Source organism: Rana temporaria, chromosome 1 (assembly GCF_905171775.1).
Source record: "Rana temporaria chromosome 1, aRanTem1.1, whole genome shotgun sequence".
In the NCBI taxonomy this organism is placed as follows: domain Eukaryota; kingdom Metazoa; phylum Chordata; class Amphibia; order Anura; family Ranidae; genus Rana; species Rana temporaria.
Window position 1 is genome coordinate 148,584,418 of NC_053489.1, and position 25,964 is coordinate 148,610,381.

The 25,964-nt window shown below is 42.6% G+C and overlaps 1 protein-coding gene across 2 annotated transcripts in view; it reads left to right on the forward strand.

Annotated features, from left to right (window-relative positions):
* Window positions 1-25,964, forward strand: part of HSD17B4 (hydroxysteroid 17-beta dehydrogenase 4) — a 427,477-nt gene that overhangs the window by 138,904 nt on the left and 262,609 nt on the right. For both annotated transcript variants that reach the window (XM_040344026.1, XM_040344036.1), the window contains exons 9-11: window positions 4,664-4,755; window positions 15,833-15,857; window positions 22,782-22,910. In XM_040344026.1, the coding sequence (XP_040199960.1) occupies window positions 4,664-4,755; window positions 15,833-15,857; window positions 22,782-22,910 (246 nt within the window). The remainder of the gene's footprint in view (window positions 1-4,663; window positions 4,756-15,832; window positions 15,858-22,781; window positions 22,911-25,964) is intronic.

A 25,964-nucleotide genomic window follows, 5' to 3' on the forward strand; every position in this document is an offset into this window, starting at 1 on the left:
CTTCAGTCTGGAACCAAGTATTCTAGCTGAATATTGCACCCAAGATACTAAACGACACTAGCTTAAGTGCATTCTGAAACTCAACTCTATTGTAAATTCACACAGAATATATACAATGCAAGATCAGATAATAGTTTTATCACATTACCCTAACAGTACAAACTGTAAAGAAATATAATTAACATAGCTAAGCAATAGCCAGCATAAACAATATGCTAATCCACAGCTAGCAATTAATGGCTAACAATTATTATTTTATTAACATATTGACAACTAGTCACTTAACCACCTAAGGCCCGGACCAATATGCAGGTTAAGGACCTTGCCCCTTTTTGCAATTCGGCACGGCGTCACTTTAACTGACAATTGCGCGGTCATGCGATGTGGCTCCCAAACAAAATTGGCATCTTTTTTTTTTTCCCCCACAGATAGAGCTTTCTTTTAGTAGTATTTTATCACCTCTGCAGTTTTTTTTTTGCGCTATGAACAAAAATAGAGCGACAATTTTGAAAAAAATTCAATATTTTTTACTTTTTGCTATAATAAATATCCCCCAAAAAGATAAAAAAATACATTTTTCCCTCAGTTTAGACTGATACGTATTCTTCTTCTACCTATTTTTGGTCAAAGAAAATCGCAATAAGCGTTTATTGATTGGTTTGCAGAAAATGTATAACGTTTTCAAAATTGGGGATAGTTTTATGGCATTTTTATTAATAATTTTTTTTCTCCTAGTAATGGCAGGGATCAGCGATTTTTTTTTTTTATTTTTTTTTTTTTTTTAAATGACTGCGACATTTGACACATTTTTGGGACCATTGTCATTTTCACAGTGAAAATTGCTATAATAATGCACCGATTACTGTGAAAATGACAATGGCAGTGAAGAGGTTAACCACTAGGGGGCACTAAGGGGTTAAGTGTGCCATAAGGGAGTGGTTCTTGCTGTAGTGGGGCATGGCCGTAGGCGTGATGTCGCTGATCATCGTTCCCTATATCAGGGCCCCGCAGGCACGGACCTGTGCCCTTCTGCCGATGTATATTGGCATGAATGGGTCCTTAAGTGGTTTAAACAAGCTGAGGTGCCCAAACCATTCGGCACCCAACACACACCCTGGATACTCAAAGTACATTGCACACTATTATAAGCATAAACACATAACATCCCACAATGGTTCGATTAAAAGGTAAAGGTAAAGTGATCACAACAATCGGACCCCCAAGAGATGATCAGACAGAAACAATATGTGACTCAATTAACAATGGGAATGCACACCTAGGAGGCACACAATGCGGGAGACATTAGATCAGGTTGCTTTTAGTCTCACAGTCTAAAGCACTTAATTGCTGGTTTGGGCACACAGGAACCAAATCTGTTTGTTTTGGGGAGACATGGACCCTAATCCAAAGCAAAACCACTCCAAGGGTCCCCCAGGCACACGCCTCCCAAAGAGTAGTTTTCCCTTAAAAGCCATAGTCAGTAGGCAAGAGTCCATAGTCGGTAGGCTAGAGGCCACCCTGAAGTCCCTCCAAAAGCCCCTGTCCTGGTTGGTTCTGTCACATATTTTATCATCCTATCATGTGTAAGCAAAAATGCTGTTTTTTATTTCATCATGCACGTGATTGGCTACTCTTTGCAAAGTGAAGCTTTTAACTCCTTTACCGATCTCTGGAGCAACTGAACTTGAAGTGTGCACAGTCTATTTGGCTTTAGTAAATCGACCCCAATGTGCCTACTGCATTTTCTTTCTTTTCTCATTTTGTTGAAAATCAGTAGTGTACTTTATTTATTTTGGACAACCTATATTAATTGATTTAGACATATTCTCAGGCATGTATGAACCTAATATTTAAAATGGTAGTGTGCACCTAGATACCTAATATGATTGATATATATATATTTTTTTTTACTAGACCAGGCTAAAGCCTCATACACACACGATCAGATTTTCAGACGGGAATTGTGTAATAACAGCCTGTTGGCCGAAAATCCGACCGTTTTGTATGCTCCCAGGCAATTGTCGGAGTTTCCGCGGACAAATGTTGGATGGCAGGCTTATACATTTTCACCGGACAACGGTCTGTTGTCAGATTTTCCAATAGTGTGTACACAAGTCCATCAGACAAAAGTCCAAACACGCATGCTCGAAATCAATGCTCACCAAACACGACATTAGCAGAAGGTCCCCAAAAGGTGGTGCTCAACAGCTGAAATTTCATGTAGTACGTCACTACGTGTTTGTTGGCCGTCAATTGTGTGCCGTTTGTATGCAAGACAAGTTCATGGCCAACGCCCTTCAGACAAAAGTCTGATGCTTTGTCTGCGGAAAATCTGATCGTGTGTACGAGGCTTAAAGGGGTTGTAAATGTTCGTTTTTTTAATTTTATAAATATGTTCCTTTAAGCTAGTGCATTGTTTGTTCACTTTCCTTTTTCCTTCCATTTCCTTTCTAAATGTTTTTTTTCTTTGTTTTCTTTGTCTGAATTTCTCACTTCCTGTTCCTCCTCGATAAGCTGTTCAGTAAGCTGTTCTAAATGACTTTCCACCGCTCGGTTGATGGTGGAAAGCTTACTGAGGAGAAACAGGAAGTGAGAAATTCAAACAAAGAAAAAAAACATTTAAACAATGCACTAGCTTAAAGGAACCTATTTAGAAAATAAAAGATGAACCTTTACAACCCCTTTAAGACAAATGTGTAGAGAAGGTGTCCTGAAATATACCAATATACACTCAGAATTTAAAACATCAGTACCTGAATTTGGGAGGAACACAGGAAGTGAAGACCTGTTTTTTTCCAGCCATATAGCCCAGTCCTGTTGTACACCAGAAATCCATCTATCTGCTGCAATTGACAATGTTATATTCATGGCTGACCCTTCAGGCCATTGTTTATGTATTTTATGTATTCATTTATTTACCTTATACCTTGTGTTCAAACATCAGGGTCTCACATTTGTTTACCTCTTCTTTTTAACTTCTCTATAAATTTGTATCTATCATTTTTTGGTACTTGGCAGCACTTAGGAATTTTTTTCTGCGCAGTGTTTTTTTCTTATAGAAATGTATTTTCTTTGAAAGTTTTTTTTAATGTTATATTCATAATTTTTTTTCCAACAAGACGGACAATGGGCCAGATTCACAGAGAGATACGATGGTGTATCTCCTGATACGACCAGCCTAAGTCAGAGATACGACAGAGTATCTATGCGACTGATTCATAGAATCAGTTGCGCATAGCTATGCCTAAGATCCGACAGGTGTAACTGTGTTACAGTTACCGTCGCGGTTTTCCCGGCGTATACTTACCCCTGCTTCTATGAGGCGCAGCCAATGTTAAGTATAGCCGTCGTTCCCGCGTCGATTTTTGTTTTTTTTCACGTCGTTTGCGTACGCCGATTCAGAAACCCACGCCCCGCAAGTTACGCTCACGCCGAAACCACTGACGTCCTAGCGACGTCAGTGGGAGCAATGCACGCCGGGAAATTTCACGGACGGCGCATGCTCATTTAAATCGGCGCGGGGACGCGCCTGGTTTAAATAGTACACTCCCCCTAGCCGCGGAATTTGAATTCTGCCGGGGGATTTACGATCCGCCGCCGCAAGTTTGGAGGTAAGTGTTTAGTGAATTAGCCACTTGCCTCTCAATCTTAAATCACATAGATCACGCAGATCTAAAGATCCGCTGATCTATGTGAATCTAGCCCACAGTTTTTACTCACGTGCTCGTACTTTCAATTGAATAACCAGGATAATATACAAACTAGCCCATACATGTGTAGAAAAAAGGATGGCAGGAACACAATTTCCAGGTCCTGTACCAAAAAACAACAAAAAATAAATACAATAATTTTCCAGTGACAGGTGCAGAATGTGATGAAGACCTGCGATGAAAAGGGACCGCATTCCAATGTGAAACGTGCCTTTCTGGGCTTCAAAATACTGTCTCCACATATGTCATATCCTAGGGTCCTAGGGTCCTATTGAGAAGTCTTTGTAGCAATTGCCTCATAAAAAAACATTCCTGGTGACAAAGCAAATGTTTTGATAGGCATGCTTCCTGACTATGACCATATTTTTTGTATTTTTTTTGATTCGTACAAATCAGATGAAAGTCGGTTTGGAAGGTTTTTCTTTTCTAGCCCCAGAGAATAATAATGGAGCTGGAAGAATAAATGCTGCATGCTTTCAGGTGCATGAGTTTGAGAGGCTTCCAAGCTCTTACTGACCATCTTCTGAGCTCGGTCTAGCTGCCTTTGCCGTCCCATTGCTTTGCATCATGGATTAGCAGTTCTGATTTAAGCACAAGAGCTGAGATCAGAAAAAACATTGATGAATAAGCCAAAAATGCACCAGGCTGTGTTAAACCCAATAGATGGAAAATAGTGCATCCTTACTGATGTCACATTCTCTTATGTAATGGGCAATTGCTGATAATATTTTAGAAACAATGTATTTCTATATGACATTTTAAATAGACTTGGGTGCTTTCTGTCTGGTTGTAGCAATCTTTACTTAGTTTCTCATAAAATCTGTTTCAGTACCACTTAAGCCTTGGGCTAGATTGTAAAACAATGGCACAAAACATCGACAATTGCAACCTAGTATGACATGAATGAGAACATATTTTTTTACACTCAGCCTGCCTGTCTGGTTTAATTTTAGATCTCGTGGATGCTCTAAAGCCGGAGTATGTGGCTCCTCTGGTGTTGTGGCTCTGTCATGAAAGCTGTCAGGAAAATGGTAGTTTGTTCGAGGTGAGAAATTCTTCAGTTGTCAAGAGGCCAATTATTTTTTGTATTTCGGAAATTTAAGAAAAGCTATGCATTATTCTGTGTTTTGCACTTTTTAAAATGAACACAAATTGAGCAGACTTTAAATGTATACTTGGAATATTATTACACAATAGAAAATTTGTAATATGTCTATGGTGTTTGTGTTTGTGTAAAATATATATTCTTATTTGTCGGCGTATAAAGCACCATCATTTTAAGAGGGAAGTTTCAGGAAAAAAACTTTCCACAACCCCTTTTACATTCCAAATACCTCCCACACATTTTACAGACCCCTGTACATTATGTAGCCCCCTATACATTACACAGCCTTCTTTCCTTGCACATTACACAGCTTCTTTACATTGCACAGCCCCCTTTCACTCCCAGGAGACCCCCCTAGTCTCCTGGGACATACATTCTTCTTACACTGTCACTGTCGTCGTAAACCAAAGCCTGCAATTGCCTCATTAGCTGCATTCTTTCCGGCATGATCGCGCTCCTCTGATGTTTCATGTGACCGCTCTCCTCCAATCTAAAGCTACACTCGGAGGTGGAGGAGTGGGAGGAAGAGAGCGTCTGGAAAGAATGGGGAGAATGAGGTATTTGCACTTTGGTTTTACTATGACTCTTCAAAGGATCTATGTGAAGGGACTTATCTTTAGAGTACACAGGCGGGCTGTCCCCGGGTCAGGAGAGGCGGGATGGCCGGCAGCGGCATGACACCCCGCCAAAAGTGTGTGTGTGTGTGTGTATATGTGTGTGTGTGTGTGTATTTATAATATAATATTCAATCTCATATATAATTTGGACACGGGCACAATTTCTATGCTCTGTATGTCACCAGAATAAAATTAAAACGAAGGGCAGATTTTCAGCTTAAATTTTAGGAACTGCAACCATTTTTAAATACAGCAACCCCCCCCCCCCCATTTTCAGAGGCTCAAATGTAATTGGACAACTGAATATAATCATAAATAAAATAAAATTAATTAAATTAATTAAATGCCTAAAGTCTGGAACCCATGGACAATACCAAATACTGGGTTTCCTCTTTTCTGATGCTTTGCCAGGCTCTAACTGCAGCTGTCTTCAGTTGTTCTTTGTTAGTGGGTCTTTTCTGCCATTAGTTTTGCCTTCGGCAAGTAAAATAAATGCTCAATTGGGTTGAGATCGGATGATTGACTCGGCCATTGCAGAATATTCCACTTCTTTTCCTTCAAAGGCTCATGGGTTGTTTTTGCAGTGTGTTTTGGATCATTGTCCATCTGTACTGTGAAGCGCCGTCCAATCAACCTGCTGCATTTGGCTAAATCTGGGCTGACAGTATATCTCTAAACACTGCAGAATTCATCCAGCTCCTTATGTCTTCTGTCACATCATCAATAAACACCATTGATCCAGTGCCACTGGAATCCATGCTTTTTTTTTTTCATGTTTTTGGCAAAGTCTAATCTGTTTTTTATAATCTTCAGGCTTATGAATGGTTTGCAACTTGTGGTAAACCCTCTGTATTTGCTTTCGAGAAGTATTCTCTTGATTGTAGACTTTGGCAATGATACACCCACCTCCTGGAGAGTGTCCTTCACTTATCTAGATGTGAATGGGTTTTTCTTTACCATAGAGAGAATCCTGCCATCATCCACCACTGTTGACTTCCATGGACGTCCATGCCTTTTTTATGTTGCTGAGTTCACCAGTGTGTTTTTTTTTCCCACAGAATGTACCAAACTAGTGATTTGGCCACTCCTAATGTTGCTGCTAGCTCTCTGATGGATTTATTTAGTTTTTGAGGCCTTACAATGACCTGTTTCACTTGCATGGACAGCTCATTTGAACGCATGATGCAGGTTCACTGCAATAAATTCCAAATGCAAATACCACACTTGGCATAAACTCCAGACCTTTTACCTGTTTAATTGATGAGGAAATAACGAAGGAGTAGCCCACACCTGGCCATGAAACGGCTTTTAAATCAATTGTCCAATTACTTTCGGCTCCTTTAAAAAAAGGGGGTGGCTATTCTTAAGGTCTGTAATTCCTAAACCCTGCCTCCGATTTGGATGTACATACCCTCAAATTAAACCTGAGGGTGTGCGCTTTCAAACATAACCATAGCTTAAATATGTTTTGGTAAATACCTGGAAAAAAAACTGAACTTGAATAATGTGTGTGTGTAACTGGACCACAGACTTATGGAAGAAGGTAGACTGGTCTGATTAATCACATTTTTATTTTACATCATGTGGATGGGCGAGTATGTATGCGTCCTTTTACCTGGGAAGAGATTGCAGTATGGTAAGAAGGCAGTGTCATTCTTTGGCCAATGTTCTGCTGGAAAACCTTGAGTATTTCCATTATGTGGATTTCTTTATCGTACATCACGGGACACAGAGCGGCATATTCATTACTATATGGGTTATATGGAGTACCTTCAGGTGTTGACACTGGCAATCTCAAACAGGAAATGCCCCTCCCTATATAACCCCCTCCCATAGGAGGAGTACCTCAGTTTTTACGCCAGTGTCTTAGGTGTTAGTCATGGTTTAGCTTGCCTCCGCATCCTTGGGATTAGGTGAGCTACCGGTTCTGTCCAAAAAAGCCTCAGCGCTAAAGTGGTCAGTAACCGGACCCCAAACCCTTGGGGTATAGCCCATAATGCTTTTCTTTTTAGAGAGCTGGACCCTGGGCCCAGAACTTAGAAACCTTTGGGTGCCTAATGTTTTCTGTTGCCAGGGTGCTATATGGGCCCAGGACAGTGGATCCTTCATAGGAACCCAGGGCCTGAAGGTCTAGACATCCCCACGGAGATGGGGGAAGATTGGGCCTCTTGCTTGGCAAAGTCCTGCGGCATGGAGCAGGTAAGTGAGGGGAAAACTTGCGGAACTTGGTTCTTAGCAGGTTTTTTTCTGGGGGGTCACAGGGGACATGCCTAAAGTTATGCACTGCATCTGGCAAACTAGTCACATATCATAAAGATAGGATGGCTCTATATGTATTATTCCCCATAAGATGTGACCTCCCTTGTAGTGTTGGAAAAGCATTGAGTGGGGCCTGTGTGATATAAAAATATATGTGTGTGTCAGAGAGCTGTGCTTACCTGCAAGCCTCCAGGCGATGCTCCATTCAGTCTTCCTCCTCAGAGCCTGCAAAGCAGGCAAAACGCTGACCTCCTCATGGTTCCAGGCTGCAGGCTGCAGTTTGCTGGAACAGAGAGGTCCCTTCCTCCCAAACCCCCCCCCCCCCTCTCGGGAGGGGCATTTCCTGTTTGAGATTGCTGGGGGGGGAAGGGCGGGTCAGTGGCTTAAGGAAGGGGCGGCCCTTCCTTGTTTGTTCCATTCAATACTTTGGAACGGGGGAGGAAAGACCAGAACGGCAGCACGGGGCGCCGAGGACTCACAGTGGCCAGAAAGGATATTGCAGTCTTCAGAAGACTGTTTTTCAAGCCTAGAAATAGGCTGTTTTCTTTTCCATCTCATAGTTTTTCTTTGCAATACTACTCAGGGGGACAGAATGTTTTTTTCTTTCCTGGATTTGAAACAAAAACGAAAAAAAAAAAAAAAAAAGTCATCTAGGGGAGAGGAAGCATTTTTTATCCCCCAAACAGGTGTTTGGGCAATTAACTTTTATAGTTCCAAATACCAATAGGTAGCAGGTGTACCTTGGTATTGTACCATAGGCATCCGGAGAGTCTAAGGTCTCGGACAAAGTTATGCCGCTGCTTTCCCCACAGGGAGCCTTGGGGCCATCGGGATCTGGGGCTGGAGCTGGCGCGGGTCAGTCCAACCCTAAGATGGTCACGGACGAGGTATTACTCACCTCTTTAAGAGAGATGGAGAAAAGAATGGGAAAAATGATAGCCACAGCTATGCGGGGCAGTAAACGGATTAGATCTCCGTCGCCCGAGCGCAGACCCTCAGAAGAGGAGGTCCTTTCCTCAGGGGAATTGGACGACCTCTTGGACAAGGACCAAGTAGGTTCAGGGATCGAAGATCCGGATACAGAGGAGTCTGGAGCAGTCTCCCAAGGGGAGAGCTGGTGGACTCAAGCCTTAACGGACTTGGTCCATAAATGCATTCAACTTGCCAGTACCAGATCTCCAGGTATCTACGGTTTCAGCTTTGGGCTCACTGAGGGCGCCTCAAAGCAATGCAGTATTTCCGATCCACCCTCTACTAGAGGGAGTTTTGTTCCAAGATTGGAACAAGCCAGAAAAATCTTCTTACCACCTAAAAGCTGCCCTATATCCTATGGAAGATAAATTTTCCAAGAAATGGGCTACTCCTGCAGTGGACGCAGCCATCTCATGTATTAACAAATCATTAACATGCCCTGTAGAAAACATACAGGTATTCAAGGATCCAGTTGATAAACGCTTGGAAGCACTACTTAAGAACTCCTTCACTACTGCAGGGGCAGTAGTACAGCCAGCCGTGGCTGCGATTGGGGTTGCTCAAGCATTATCGGATCAGGTTAAGCAGATGCTTAAACTTATTCCTGCCCAGCAGGCAGAAGAATTTTCGGATGTCCCTAAGGCCATATGTTTTACAGTAGACGCAATTAAGGATTCTATCCAGCAAGCGTCACGTTTATCGTTATCCCTTATCCATATGAGAAGACTCTTATGGTTAAAAAGCTGGGAGGCCGAGCCCCCATGCAAGAAGCTCCTGGTAGGGTTCCCCTTCCATGGAGGACGACTCTTCGGAGAAGACCTAGATAAATACATTCAAACCATTTCAAATGGCAAAAGTACTCTCTTGCCAACTAAGAGGAAGTTTCAGGGGCCTGCGTTTAAACGACAGTACTCCCCTGGGCAGGGGCCCTCTAATGCCAAACAGTATCGACGGCCTCCTGCGAAAGCAAACTTCGGCTTCAACAGCAAATCACAAGGACAGGCTGCTAAAGGCAGAAAGCAGTGGGTTCGCAAACCAGCAAACCCAGCCCCCAAGCCGACCTTATGAAGGGGCGCCCCCACCCACGAGGGTGGGGGGAAGGCTGCGACTCTTTTCAGAGGTTTGGGAAGCCAGCATTCCCGACGAGTGGGTACGGTCTTCCGTGGCCACGGGCTACAAATTAGATTTCCTAAGGTTTCCTCCTCTTCATTTCCAGGAGTCGAGGATTCCAAACGATCCGGAGAAAGGAGCCGCATTAATGTCGGCATTAAATCATCTACTTTCCCAGGAAGTAATAGTAGAGGTACCAGTCCTGGAACAGGGGCTAGGTTTCTACTCCAACCTATTCATCATCCCGAAGTCCAATGGAGATGTCAGGCCAATTTTGGACCTAAAGATGGTAAATACATACCTAGAGATCCGCTCATTTCGGATGGAAACCGTGCGGTCAGCAGCTACCACACTCCAAAAGGACGACTTCATGGCGTCCATAGACATAAAGGATGCCTACCTTCATCTTCCAATTTATCAGCCACATCAAAGATATCTACGCTTCATGGTGGCTTCGCGTCACTTCCAATTCGTGGCGCTTCCCTTCGGGTTGGCTACGGCCCCCCGGGTGTTCACGAAGGTCCTAGCTCCAATCCTAGCCAAACTAAGGATCCAAGGGGTCACGATCCTAGCATACCTGGACGACCTCCTAGTCATAGATCACTCGTCTCCCGGCTTGGAGCGAGCAGTGGCCCTCACGGTCCAATACCTCGAAGTTCGGCTGGGTCCTAAATCGAGAAAAGTCAGCTTTCCTGCCCACAAGGCAGTTGGAATATCTCGGCATGAGATTAGACACAGAACAACAAAGAGTGTTTCTACCTCTGAGGAAGGTCAAAGCCATCAAGGAATTAATCCTACTGGTTCTAAGCAAGAAGGAACCGACTATTCGCCTATGTATGAGATTACTAGGCAAGATGGTGGCCACATTCGAGGCGGTACCATACGCCCAGAGCCACACTCGCATCCTGCAGGCAGCCATCCTGTCAGCATGGAGCAGAAGGCCGCAGGCCTTGGATATCCCGTTGCCGCTCTCATCAAGAGTCCGACAAAGTCTGTGCTGGTGGTTAGACCCTCAGAATCTACTGAAGGGGAAGTCTTTCAGCCCAGTGGCTTGGAAGATAGTGACCACAGACGCCAGCCTGACGGGCTGGGGAGCAATTTTGGATGGTTGCACTCGCCAAGGTACTTGGGCAACGCCAGAGAAGCAGTTGCCCATCAACATCTTGGAGCTCAGAGCTGCTCGACTAGCCCTCGGGGCTTGGACGTCAAAATTGCAGGGGTTCCCGGTGAGAATTCAATCAGACAATGCCACGGCCGTGGCATACATAAATCACCAAGGGGGAACCAGGAGTCAAGCCGCTCAGAGAGAGGTGAGCTTGATTCTCCTATGGGCAGAGGCTCATGTGCCCTGCATATCGGCAATATTCATTCCAGGAGTGGACAACTTTCAGGCGGACTTCTTAAGCCGCCAGACTCTTTTGCCGGGGGAATGGTCTCTGCATCCACAAATCTTTCAAGCACTCTGCCAAAGATGGGGAGTGCCGGACGTGGATATCATGGCATCGAGACTCAACAAGAAGCTAGACAGGTTCATGTCCCGCTCAAGGGATCCGATGGCCTGCGGAACCGATGCGTTGGTTTGCCCTTGGCATCAGTTCAAACTTCTTTATGCGTTTCCCCCGCTCCAGTTACTACCCCGCCTGCGGCGCAGGATCCGGGTGGAGCACATACCAGTCATCCTGGTAGCTCCAGCATGGCCCAGAAGGGCATGGTACTCACTAATCTTAAAGATGGTAGTGGGAGACCCTTGGACTCTTCCTCTACGGCCAGACCTGCTATCGCAAGGTCCGATCCTCCACCCTGCCTTACGGCATCTAAATTTGACGGCCTGGAAACTGAATCCCTGATTCTCAGGGGTAGAGGTCTGTCTCAGAAAGTAATCTCTACCCTAATCAGAGCCAGGAAACCGGTCTCTAGGGTGATTTATTACAGGGTCTGGAAGGCCTATGTAGGCTGGTGTGAGTCCAAGCGATGGCTTTCTCGCAAATTTACCATCGATAGAGTATTAAGTTTTCTCCAGCTAAGAGTGGATAAAGGATTGGCATTAAGCATAATCAAAGGACAGATTTCTGCTCTGTCAGTGTGGTTTCAGCGGCCGCTGGCCACCCACTCACTGGTTAAGACCTTCCTTCAAGGGGTCTTGCGTATTAAACCTCCAGTTAAATCCCCGCTTTGCCCGTGGGATTTAAACCTTGTTCTGTCAAGTTTACAGAAACAACCGTTTGAGCCATATGGCTGAAATTCCTTTGGTTTTACTGACAAAAAAGTTAGTATTTTTGGTCGCCATAGTTTCCGCAAGAAGAGTATCGGAACTGGCGGCCTTATCCTGTAAGGAACCATATCTTATTTTTCATAAGGACAGGGTCGTTCTCCGCCCTCATCCTTCCTTCCTACCGAAGGTTATATCCAGTTTTCATTTGAACCAGGATTTGGTATTACCATCCTTCTTCCCTAAACCTACTTCCAGAAAGGAAGGGTTGCTGCATACCTTGGATATCGTCAGGGCCATGAAGGCCTATCTTAAAGCTACAAAGAAGATCCGGAAAACAGATGTGCTGTTCGTATTACCGCATGGGCCCAAGAAGGGGCAGGCAGCTGCAAAGTCCACCATTTCTAGGTGGATTAAGCAATTAATCACTCAGGCCTACGGCTTGAAAGGGTTGCCTCCTCCAGTATCATTAAAGGCTCATTCTACTAGGGCCATGGGCGCCTCCTGGGCAGCACACCACCAGATCTCTATGGCTCAAGTTTGCAAGGCGGCAACCTGGTCTTCTGTCCACACGTTTACAAAGTTCTACCAGTTGGACGTAAGAAGGAATTCTGATACAGCCTTTGGGCAGGCAGTGCTGCAGGCTGCAGTTTGAGACCCTCGGAATCCGGGGGCTCCTCTTTTTTGAGTTAAATTTAAAATTTAAGATTATTTTTCTCAACTAAGTTGGATTTATTATGATTTGAGTATTCTCTAAATTAAATCCTTTTGTCTTGGAGATGTTCTCCCTCCCCTCATTGTGAGCATTGCTTTGGGACATCCCATATAGTAATGAATATGCCGCTCTGTGTCCCGTGATGTACGATAAAGAAAAAGGGATTTTTAATACAGCTTACCTGTAAAATCCTTTTCTTGGAGTACATCACGGGACACAGAGCTCCCACCCCTCTTTTTGGGGACCATTTTGGGAGGCATACTGCTTGCTACAAAACTGAGGTACTCCTCCTATGGGAGGGGGTTATATAGGGAGGGGCATTTCCTGTTTGAGATTGCCAGTGTCAACACCTGAAGGTACTCCATATAACCCATATAGTAATGAATATGCCGCTCTGTGTCCCGTGATGTACTCCAAGAAAAGGATTTTACAGGTAAGCTGTATTAAAAATCCCTTTTTTACTGTGACCTGTACCACCTACTTAAACCTTGTTGCTGACCAATTACACACCTTCATGGAAATTATATTTCCCGGGGGCAGTGGCCTTTTTCAGCAGAATTTTGCATCCTTCCACACTGCAAAAATAATTTAAGAATGGTTTTAGAAATATGACTTTGAGCTATTAACTTGGCCTCCAAATCTAAATCCAATTGAGCATCTGTTGGATATGCTGTCCTCACATTGCAACTTGCAGTAAAGGATCTGCTACTGTGGGCTTGGTGCCAGAAACCCCAGCATACTTTCAGAGAGTTCTAAAGGAGTCCATTCTGTAATGGGTCTGGGCTGTTTGTGTGGCAAATGGGGGCCTTCTCAATTAGGTGGGCGATCATGAAGTTATGGCTGATTTAGAAATAACATGTTTATTTCAAGGAGGCACAAGCTTGTCTTTCTCAGGTTTTTGCTATAGTTTAACCACTTAAGACCCGGACCAAAATGCAGCTAAAGGACCTTGCCCCTTTTTTGCGATTCGGCACTGCGTCGCTTTAACTGACAATTGCACGGTCGTGCGAGGTGGCTCCCAAACAAAATTGGCGTCCTTTTTTTCCCCCCACAAATAGAGCTTTCATTTGGTGGTATTTGATCACCTCTGTGGTTTTTATTTTTTGCGCTATAAACAAAAATAGAGCGACAATTTTGAAAGAAATGCAATATTTTTTACTTTTTGCTATAATAAATATCCCCCAAAAAGATATTTTTTTTTCTTTGCTCAGTTTAGGCCGATACGTATTCTTCTACCTATTTTTGGAAAAAAATTGCAATAAGTGTTTATCGGTTGGTTTGCGCAAAATTTATAGTGTTTACAAAATAGGAGATAGTTTTATTGCATTTTTATAAAAAAAATGTTTTTACTACTAATGGCCGCGATCAGCGATTATTTTTTGACTGTGACATTATGGCGGACACTTCGGACAATTTTGACACATTTTTGGGACCATTGTAATTTTCATAGCAAAAAATGCATTTAAAATGCATTGTTCATTGTGAAAATGCCAATTGCAGTTTGGGAGTAAACCACAGGGGGCGCTGATGGGGTTATGTGTGACCTGAAGTGTGTTTACAACGGTAGGGGGGTGTGGCTGTAGGTGTGATGTCATCGATTGTGTCCCCCTATAAAAGGGATGACACGATCGATGCTGCCGCCACAGTGAAGAACGGGGAAGCCGTGTTTACACACGTCTCTTCCCGTTTTTCAGCTCCGGGGACCGATCGCGGGACTCCAGCGGCGATCGGGTCCGCGGGTCCCGCGACCCCACGGCTGGGCTTAAAGGACAACGTACATATACGTTGATGTGCCCAGCCATGCCATTCTGCCGACGTATATCGGCGTGAAGGGGTCCTTAAGTGGTTAAGTTTACTACTTTATTCACACCTGACACTATACTGATATTAATTTCTATGTATATGTGTGATATCTCTTCTGTAGCAATGAACAATGTTATAAATAACCGTTGCATAAATCCCTGTTTTTGACCAAGCTCCCAGGTGAATTTCCCTAAAATTGGCATAGTAACCCATTAAAGTGGAATTCAAGGCTAGAGCTAGCTAAGCTTAACACTACTCCCACCCTTTTCTAACTCCTGTGCTGACTATCCTCTAGATGGAAAGATGCACATGCTTACCTATTCTGAGGGCAATCCGGTCTGGTTAAATGCTCTTCCCAGCATCCGGCTTCAAAGGAAAAGAGAGAGCTGCAACAACAGTTAGAAATGCCTGAGGGGGTGACATCACTCATAGGCTTACAATAAGGCATCCGTTGTCGACTGTCGCTCTCCCCTGAAGCTGGCCGCTTGGAGCAGATTACATGCCTGGACTGGCGCACCCTGAGAATAGGCAAGTATAAGCACCTGCCTTCTAGGTAGGTATAGGAGTTGAAAAAGGATTCAGAGCTGATTTAAAGGAACACTAAAGATAATTTTTTTTTTAATACAAACATGTTATACTTACCTCCACTGTGCAGCTCGTTTTGCACAGAGTGGCCCTGAACCTGGTCTTCTGGGGTCCCTCGGCGGCTGTCTCGGCTCCTCCCCACAAGAACTAACCACCTTCATGCGAGCGAGCTCGCCTGGTGGTTAGTTCTTGCGGGCATGCTCCAGTGATACAGCCGCTCACTGTATCACTCGGCCCCGCCCTCGGCGCGCCGCATCATTGGATATGATTGACAGCAGCGAGAGCCAATGGCTGTGCTGCTTTCAATCAACCAATGAATGAGCCGAGAAGCCTACGCGTTCACGGCTCGGGACTTTTGAGGGGTCAGGTAAGTATACGGGGGGCTCGGGGGGGGGGGGGGGCGCGCTAATCCACAGATGTATTTTCACCTTAATGCATTAAGGTGAAAAAACTTTTACCTTTAGAACCCCTTTAAGCTTGGTACTAAAAATTCCACTTTAAAATTAGCCCCATCTCGTATGGTTTTGAGTCATAGGAAAAGACATGTTAAGATCAAGGGAACATACACAAAATTAATATAAGCTTGGTTTATTTTGTGCCTAACACAACCTCTCAGTATTGGCAATCCTTTTTCTATCTCTATGTTCTATTAAGGGGAATATGTTGCAAATCCTTATTACATGAGTTGTGTTGTAAAAGGGGGTTAGAGATGAAGCAGATTTAAACTGTCAACATGTCTCTTTACAGGTTGGTGCAGGATGGATTGGAAAATGTGAGTATTTCTGAAACGGTGTTTCTCTCTTGAGTATTCTGTAATAATGACAAAGATGAGAATGTTCTGCCTGGAAAATCTACATGTAAAAGCATAGAAAAAAATGTTGATGAGCAGTGAATACTATTCAAGAAGCCTAGCAACTATGCTAAAATCCTCTTGCCTTAAAGGTTAACTTCACTTTTGTGGGAAGAAAAAATATAGCATGTACAATTGCAATACAAGTCAAATTTGTAATTAAATGTTCTTAAAAATTACCTTTCCTTTTCAATTTGCAGCCGCTGTAATTTTCTATAAATGCAAAGCAATATGGCTACATTGAGTTGTTCTGTACACATAATGTGTACTGACCACTCCACAGAAACATAATTTCCTGCTTGTGTGATTGGCTCACTGATTTTCACAGAAGTCTGTGTAGGAAACAAGTATACTCCCAATAGGAACACGTCTAAAGGGATGCAGGTCCAGCAGCTTTCCTCCTTAATGCCCTGCAGCTGCCACAGCTGACTGATAATTATGAAGCCACTCCCATTAGACTCACTTAACTCAGAGGCAAAGACAAACACACAGGGATTTCTTCAGAAAAACAAATGGTAGGAATCTGCAACAAAGTTTGTTATAATCCTTGCAATGTATAAAGATCACCCAACGGGAAATGTTTTCTTTTTTCTCAACAAAAGTGGGGTTACCATTTTTACAATTTTTTTTATTTCACTTTTCTACTTCTACTTTTAGGCCTCGTGCTACTGGGCATTTTTGCAGCTGATTCTATGGGTGTCAGGTGTTTTTTCCCCCCCTCTTCCTGCCTCTAAACCCACCAGCATGTTATCCTATGTGTCCATGCACACAGAGGCTTTTAGCAGCATTTAGTGGCAGCGGCTTTTAGAGGCAGAAAAAAAAACCCACCAGTGCTTCCAAAAGCAGCAGAGATTTGGTTGAAAAATGCTTGACCCTTGTAAACGCGTGTTAACGTGTCTAAATGCTTGTTAATGCTAGGCGCGTTTCGTGCTTGAACGTTGATTCATTTCAGTGGCCACAATAAAGAATTATTCTGTCCAATGAAAGAAATTAACACCCAGGAGCTTGCGCCTTAATACGTCACGCATTTATAGGCATCAGTCGTCTTTTTCTGCCAAAATGTTGCTGCCAGGAGGAAAGGCTTTTAGGAGAGTTTGCAAAACTTTCTGTGTCCATGAGGCTTTACAAATAAACATTAGTATTGGGCGCACCCACGACACAAATTTTTTGAGCATTAAAGTGCATGTAAACCCTTATACATCCAGTGAAGTGAACAGCCTCAGATGATACACAGAGATTTTAGCCTGGTTTGATCTCAGTTGATGGAGAACCTGTCAGAAATGATCATGCTGATAACAGAACGGAGCAGGAGAAAGCCACAGGACTTAGGACTTCGAAGAGAGAGACAAGTAAACGCCACGGATGGATGTGCCCAGGTCAAATTTCACGAAAAGGGTTTACATCCACTTTAAGGGTTTTCTAGAGTGTTGAGTAGAAGCTTTTTGCTTTCAGGAGGTCCCTTTAGTCTGTACTCAGCCCTAAATAGCAGGAAGGGAAGAATTACTTAATTTCCTGTCCCATTCAGGTATGTCATTTGATCTTTAGCTACAAATATGTTTTTTTGCAGTTATAGTTACTCTGGTAAATATGTGCCAATGAGCCCAATGCCCTACTGCGCATAGAAGCCTAAAACAGACATGCATTTAGTCATTAAAGGGGTTGTAAATGTATTTTTTTTTTTCCCCTAAATAGCTTCCTAATGTCCTTATTTCTTCTGAGAAATCCTCACTTGCTATTCTTCTGTCTGTAACTCCACACAGTAATGCAAGGCTTTCTCCCTGGTGTGGAGAAAGCCTCTTGAGGGGGGAGGGGGCGAGCAGGAGTGTCAGGACGCCCACTAACGCACAGCTCCTTTCTCTATCTGCAAAGTAAAGAGCGTCCTGACCCTCCTGTTCGCCCCCTCAAAAGGCTTTCTCCACACCAGGGAGAAAGCCTTGCATTACTGTGTGTAGTTATAGACAAAAGAACAGGAAGTGAGGATTTCTCAGAAGAAAATCACATTTAAAAGCAAAATGGAAGGATGAGGTAAGTGAAGGAGGACTGCACGAATGTAAAGGAAGCTATTTAGGGAATTTTTTTTACCTTTTACAATTCCTTTAAAATGTTTTTCCTTTCTGATCTAAATGCAGCCTTTTGTTTTTAATCGGCCTGTACACAGAGACATGTAAACTTGCATTGTGTATAGATCAGTAAAAAAAGACAAATATAAAAATGTGTGTTTTATTATACAGCTTTGTATGTGCAAAAATATGCATATGACAGAATCCAAGAAAGGCTAGAAGAATTTTTTACACATGTTGAAAGGAGTGCGCTTTATTATACAGCCCATCCTTACATTTTTACGCAGGAATTTTCTGCTAGGAATCTGATGTTCGAACGTCGGAACTGTGTTGAAGTACCCAAAGACTTGTTTACTGATGATGTGGATATGATAAATTGGTATACTGTGTTTCATATTTTCCTGATTTAAAACTAAATTAATTTTTTTTTAGTACTGAACATAATTAAATACGTGAAAAAAATACGCTTCTCTATTAATCTGAAATGTGTATAATGCATTGCCCCTTGCTGCAGGCAGATTCTCAAATGTGCCTCTGGGAGCCTCTGCGTCTTTTATTCTTTTAATTTTGTGAAGTGTAACTTCCTTTCCCCATAGTTCTGACTCATCAAACTGTGATATCGCTTATCCAAAAAATGGTTTGTTGAATAATAGTATTTTTTGATAATATTCCTTTATTGTTTAGAAGGGGAAGAAGTCTCAACATGTTAAGGGCTTTAGGATTTTTACTGCGAGATTTTTTATTTTTATTTATTATTGTATTTTTTTTTTTTTTACAGCTAATTCACAAAGCTTTTTTTATTAGGTAAAGACCGATACATTTGGCTGTTATGAGGAGTTCATCTTTTAACCCTGCTAGTAGCAGGTGAAATGCTTGTCACTTTAGGACCCCCAATGGTTTTTCTGTCAAGAGCACCACAAGGGTATAAAAATATCCTATGTGTGTTCAAATACTGTAATTTACCTTTGAAATTATATTCCAGCATGTTTTTTTTCTTCTTCCTTCCACGCTTGGGTCTTCCCTCTTCTCCAAATCCCAGTAGGGGTAGTAAAACAAGAGGCATAGGCTCCTTTTTGTCCCTTTTGTCCATTTTGTTTATCCAAACTTTACTTTTATGAAGCAAATTTAACCACTTGCTTACTGAGCACTTAAACCCCCTCCTGCACAGACCAATTTTCAGCTTTTGGCGCTGTCACATTTGAACGACAATTGCGCAGTCATACAGGGCTGTACACAAATTTATCATTTTTTCCCCCCACAGAGCTTTCTTTTGGTGGTATTCGATCACCTCTGTGTTTTTTTTATTTTTTGTTAAAAAAAAAAAAAATGATTAAAAAAAAATTATATTGTGTTATAAAATTTTTGCAAACGGGTAATTTTTTTTCTTAAATGATGTACGCTGATGAGGCTACATTGATGGGCACTGATGAGGCGGCACTGGTGGGCACTGATGATCTGCACACCTGTCAAATTAGGACCTGCGGCTGTGTTCATACAGCCTCTTTGTCCTCAGAGTAACACATTTTTGATTTTTGATTTTTTTTTTACAATTTCTTTTTCACAACATTCTTAGGCAGGCTTTGGTGAATTATCAGGGGTCTAAACACCCCCCTGAGGTTCACACTGACTACAGGAATTAAATTGTGCGAGTTCAGCTGAACTTGCACGATTTCATTCACGCATGTCGGTGACGATTTTGGGGGCAATTTCGGAGACATCTGTACAAGTTTCTGCACAGATGTCAACGGAAATCACACCCTGAAATCACCAAAAGTAGTACAGAAACTACCTTTGGAAATTGGTTGCACCGATTACGACGGGGCCATCGCCGGCAATAACAGCCGATTTGGCCTGCAAGTTGACATGTCAAATCACATGCCAAATCCCACCAATGTGAACCAGGTCTAAATCTGAAAATCCATTCCTGTGTAGCCCCTTTGATGCTAAGCCTAGGCTGTACATGTGATCTAGACTTCTAACGAAGTTAAGATTAAGCCCTACCCTTGTCTGGTGCTTAGCGCAACCTTCTGTCATTCAACTAAGAATGCTGAACTTCAGTGGGCAGTAGAGCCGTTGGAATTTGTCAGCGATGGACAAGCGAGGACACGGCCTAAATGACAAATTCAAAAAGTGAAAACATAGACCCAGCCCCCCTCCTTATCAGACTTGACACAAATAAATAGCTAATAAATATTTAACCCTGTACCCCCCCTCCCCCCGCCACCCCCTGGGCCCACAGGTGCAGATAGGTCTGCACTTGGCGGTCGGCAGACAAGACCGAAAGCTGTAGTTGTCGGAACAGGTGAGGGATTTTTTTTTTTTAAAATCAAAAACTTGTTCTTTAGGGCTCATGCGCACTGGCATTTAGCTTTTCTAAACACGGAATTCGTCATCTGGAAATATAAACCACTTACAGGTTTACATGCGTTTAGTCACATTTAGAGTGTCAAATTGGATCCTGGACACACAGAATTCCATTTTCTCTCAAACAAAGCTAAACTTGACTGCATCTAAATATAGGTGAATGCACAGTGTGAATTGCACCATTGAAATATTATTGCATGTGTTTAAATGCGTTTGCAAATGTTCTGTAAATGCATCTAAACCTATGTTTGATAGTGCAAGTGTGAATGAGGCCTTATTCCAGACCTGAGCAGAAGTCCAGATCTGGTGTACAGATTAAAGTGGTTGTAAAGCTACTTTGTGTACTTTAAAGTTTATCGATTGTGTTATGTGCCCCAGTGTATGTTCTTCATACATAATATGTAGCTGTGTACCTTATTTCAGAGTGTCGCTCAATGCTCACGTAACTGCCCACCACTCTTCTCTCCTGATCTGAGAAGTACAGTAGGCACGGCTGAGAATCCCCCTGCTGATATCAGCCGGGAGGAGAGCGGCAGGCGGTCACGTGATCGGCACTCTTAAATAAGGTATATAGCTACATTTTTATGTAGAACATGCACTGGGGCACATAACATCATCGAACAGAGGGGAATCTATTAAGTACACAGTTATTTTAGCAGCAGGAGGGGCGGGCACTGACACTAGCTCGCGGGGGTGGCAGAGAGAGAGAGAGGAGAGATAATGGAGGCAAGTAAACTGACCACGATGTCAGGGCTCAGTAGCCATGATAAACGTGGTCAGTTTACAAAGGGGAGGGCAGCACCAGGCAGGATTTGCCAGGTCTTTCAGGTGATACAAAGGGCTTAATTACACCGCACAAGCACTGTGCTGTTATTCATGCAATAAAGTCTAATCTAGACAATCGGCAATCCTCCTGTGCTTTACCAATGACTGTGTGCCAACCAAATGTGGCTGCTTACAGGCACTTCCTGGAACCGTTGTCAGTATCCGTGCAAGCATCACAGCACAGCTCCATGTGCCCCCGCCCACATGCGGTCCTCTCTTCCCTGCCCAGTGTGATGTTTTCTCATGAATGAGGATGCACAAGCAACCTTATTCATGAGAGCTCCAACAGGAATGTGTTTCAGCTCTTCCTATCCTTCCAGCCTTGCTTTGACTTGCAGGAGGGAAGGAGAATTGTATGAGTGCCTCTAATAAAAAATCTTTTACACATTTTACTCAATGACTAGTTTAGTGTAGGCGATTCAAAGCAAGCCTCTACTCCCACTTTAATTTAAAGGTATGCAGTACACAGGCACCACAAGGTGTATGCACCTAAAGCAGAATTAAACGCTGCAATACTTTCAATTCAATGATCTGTTGGTTTTTGGCCAGCACAGGTTGACGCACCAGTGCACCATGCCGAGAATGTAGTCAAAGCTATGCATACACAGCTTGGTGTGCATTCTAAAGGAAACTGTGAATAAGCAGGCATGTCTCCTTTGCTATAAAAAAGCTGCCAGCTCGCAATTTTAAAACAATTTTTAGTTCTACCTTAAGATCTGTTACTCTAGAAATGTTTCAGGACAAGTTATGTTCACTTGTTGTGTTAATTTAAAGTTGATACCCGAATCAGATTGCATGAATGCTGTGCGATTTCAGTGTATTTTCCACATTGCATATATGGGGACCCAAGCTCAACATACTGTAGTTGCCTAGCTTTCGATTTTCCATTTTTTTCTGACACGAACTGTAATATATTTTCTTTCTTTGTGCAATGTATCCATCAACAGCAACACTGTCCCTAGCATGATATCATGAGCAGACTAAACTGATATTAAGTGTTGGGACTTAACACAATGGCAACCTTAAAAGGCATTGAAGTGCAGCACTATTTACCTTTTATACTACATATAAAAATGTCTTGAGGAGAGAATCCCTTGTAAATCTTCAATGCTTTTACATTAACTTGTCGCTGTTCAGCTTGTGTTCAGCCTGTTCATTATCTCCTATGAGGAATATACGTTTCCAGTATCACAGCTCCAGCCTGCAATGGATGCACCCTGTCATTGTTATACTCCACAGCATTTCACTTCCATTCTGCTGGTGTCCGCAGGGCCAGCTTTATAGAATGAAACGTAATTTTGCTTTTTGGAGACAGGTTTTTGTGCTTTCACAAAGAGAATGAAAACCCTGTGTGCTTTTTATACATTTTGGACTGAAAGGTCTCTTCCCTCCTGAGCCACAGAGCTTTGTAGCATAGGAAAAATGGCGAGACCTTTTATAAAGCTGTTGGAAAACAAGATGCAGTTAGTTTTTTAAACACTTTGAACATCCTTTAGAAACTATCTTTGAGAAGTAAGTTTATTCTGCATGTCTTCATACTCTTTGCCATCACCTTGAGGATGCTGATCAATATTTTCTATTCCCTTGTTGTAATTAGTGCGATGGGAAAGAACTCTCGGCGCCATTATCAGACACAAGAATCGCCCAATGACTCCTGAAGCTGTACGTGATGAGTGGGTAAAGATTTGCGATTTCGATAATGCCACTAAGCCCCAAACAATCCAAGGTAACCATATATAAATGAGGCTGCAAAATATTGTTTGGTCTAACTAATGATTGGGAGCCAGTCTGTGTGCTTAGAGGAACTTGCAAAATCTGAATTATCCAATTTATAAACCATGTATAATTTGTGGATAAAAGGTCTACTTAAGCTTGTCCCTGTACTGGACTCTACCATCTAATCTCCCGAACAACATAAAGAAGACAAAACAAGAAGGTAATTTACACTCCCTAACCACCTCAGCCGCGCTCTGCATAAGTCAGTGGTTTATTTCTGAAGTGGTAATTGCGACATTCCCCAAATATTCACAGCAGTATATGTGACTCCAAAAACGCAACCACAGGTGCATTTTTTTCTTTCATACATCTTAATAGAGATGTGTGTCTGTGTTGTGTGTTTTTTTTTTTTTCTGCATCGAATGTGCCTAAAAAATTGCAACTGACCAAAAACTATGCAAAAAGTTTAATAGGATTTAAAGGTCGTGCATTTTTCTTTCGCTTTTGGTAAGGCAAAAACGGAAGAAAAACTGTGTGAAAGGGGCCTTAACCTGCAGATACACTCAGTAAAGCAGCCTGACAAGTTGGAAGAAATAAAATATAATTTGTCTAATTTGATCCACCTTAATTAGCGCTAATTAACCCTTTATTTCCCTTCAACTATTTTATAATTTTGTCATTTTTAAACCGGACAAATTTAAAAAATAAAAAGAATAACGTGTGTTTTTCTGCAAGTCTGTATTACAAGAAGAAAGTCCTTTTTATTGTTAAAAAAAAAAAAATGCATTACTTTATCCTCTCCTATACCCAGTATAGTGAATAGCCTCAGATGATGCACAGAGATAAAAAAAAACGGGGAGTTTGGGCATACACTGTGTGAGAGCCGATTTGCAGGAAAGGTGTGCGCACACACCCCCTCCACATAGGGAGAGAAGAGTGAAGGAACATGCAGAGTTGTAGTCTGAATAGACAAGCTCTCTGCTTATCTACCTCTAAGCTACCTCCCTGATTCAAATTTTCAGCTACTGTTATATCATGTGTGGGAGAACTTGTCAGACGTGACTCTGCTAACAGAGGAACGGAGCAGCAGAAAGACATGGCACTTAGAGCTTTGGAGAGAGATAAGTAAAGACTACAGACATATGCTGGTCTAAAGTGATTAAAAATGCGCAACCCAAAAACAACATGTGAAATAAAACAATGAGTAAATAATTTGATGTGATGAAATGCAGAAGTGAGTTTACAAAATTTGTTACACACAAATAAACGTAATACAGTTTTCGTCATACAAAAAGCTTGATGACACATTAGTCCAAATAAATGAATGATTATGAACTGAAATATGAGTGCCACAATGAGAATGAATATGGAAGATGTTGCTAGGAAGATGTGGTCATATCAAACAATGCATCATTGAACCGTTGATAGATGTCAAACAATGCTTTCCTTATATCAATGAATGACTGGCCGATTACCAGATAAAATATAGTAAAGTGCTCACCCCTGGGCCGACCTGCCCTTCAAGAAATCCTTTTGATGTCCCGTACACGGATCAATACTGAATTCCGAAACCGTACACTGTGGAGATGGTTCTCAAACAGCTAGGGATATTTCCAAGGCTCGTCGGACACAGGGATAAGTGGAGTGTTATCCTTCCAAGCTGAAAAGGGCAGTTTCTTTTAAACACCAAAACCAGTTTGTCTCCAGCCGCAACACACAGTTGTCTTGAGGGAAAAGGAAAACTCTCATGGTGTAGTATTGCCATAAAAAACGTTGATTTATTGCAGGCTTTGTTACAAATCCGAGAGATAAAAAGACAATTTCAAAAGATAACCGTGTGTAACATCTTTGATGCTACTTCTCTCATACAGTCCCAGATCTGTCCGATTCAGACAGCTGCGCTTGGTTTTGCAGGTTACCCGCGTCACTTCCGGTGCGCGGACATGTGCGTTCCACGCTGGAACGCGGAAGTGCGACCAGCGTCTCTTCCAATTTCCCCGCGAATTTGCGGCTATTTAAACCCCCAAAGATGACGGCAGGGGGTTCTGTTATTTTGTCGGATACCTGCCGTCACCTTGGAACACCCTGCCTACACGCTCCACCTCAGTCACCTCCAGAGACCAGACCTGATCTACAGTCAGCAGCGCTTTGACAGCACAGACCTCAGAGGACTTCTACCTGACATCCACTGATCCTCTCATTCCATCTTCACTGTTGACAATCTCTATACAGACAGGATCTTTACCCAGGGACTACTGTTCTCAGCAGAACCGCAAGTATCTTTGATAATCAATCTGTTCAACTCTCAGTATTATCTCTAGTTGCTTAACCCATGGACTACTGCTCTCAGCGGAACCGCAAGTATCTTAGATAATCAATCTGTTCAGCCGTCAGTATTATCACTAGTTCCCTAATCCATGGACTACTGCTCTCAGCAGAACCTCAAGTATCTTGGTGTATAATCTGATTTCCTTTCTACATTGATACTAGTTACATTGGTGATTTCTCTGGTTGCACATTACATATGTCTCATGATATAAATGAACTATATCTATCTCTATGATCCACTCTATTGTGAAGTAACAATATAGTTCTATCTATTGAGGATGTATATGCACTAATATCAATATCTCAATATCTGCTTAATAGTCCATTTAAAGGAGTATACTCATTATTCCTTCCTTCTGAGCTTATGAGGTAATAAGCTAGTTTGAGTTGGTTTCGGTTAGAGGATATGATGATTTAACCCCAAACTTTCTAAACTAAATTGAGAGTGACCTGGTGGTTAGACCTGACAAGCCTCTGCAGCTGCGGTCCATACACAATAAATAACACTGCACGGCAGTAAGTAATACCAATCCTTACACCGTGGCTCACACCAGCTGGTTACGAACATGATGACGTCTAGAACTAAGAGCTCCACCGGACGCGTTTCCCCATCACCACGTTTAAATACCTTTGATGCGGTAGCGACACCGGAAATTAGTTACATTTCAGCAACCACCGGTGTCACTCACATTGCTATACCAAATCTTCTAATTAAAAATACAAACATAGTAACATA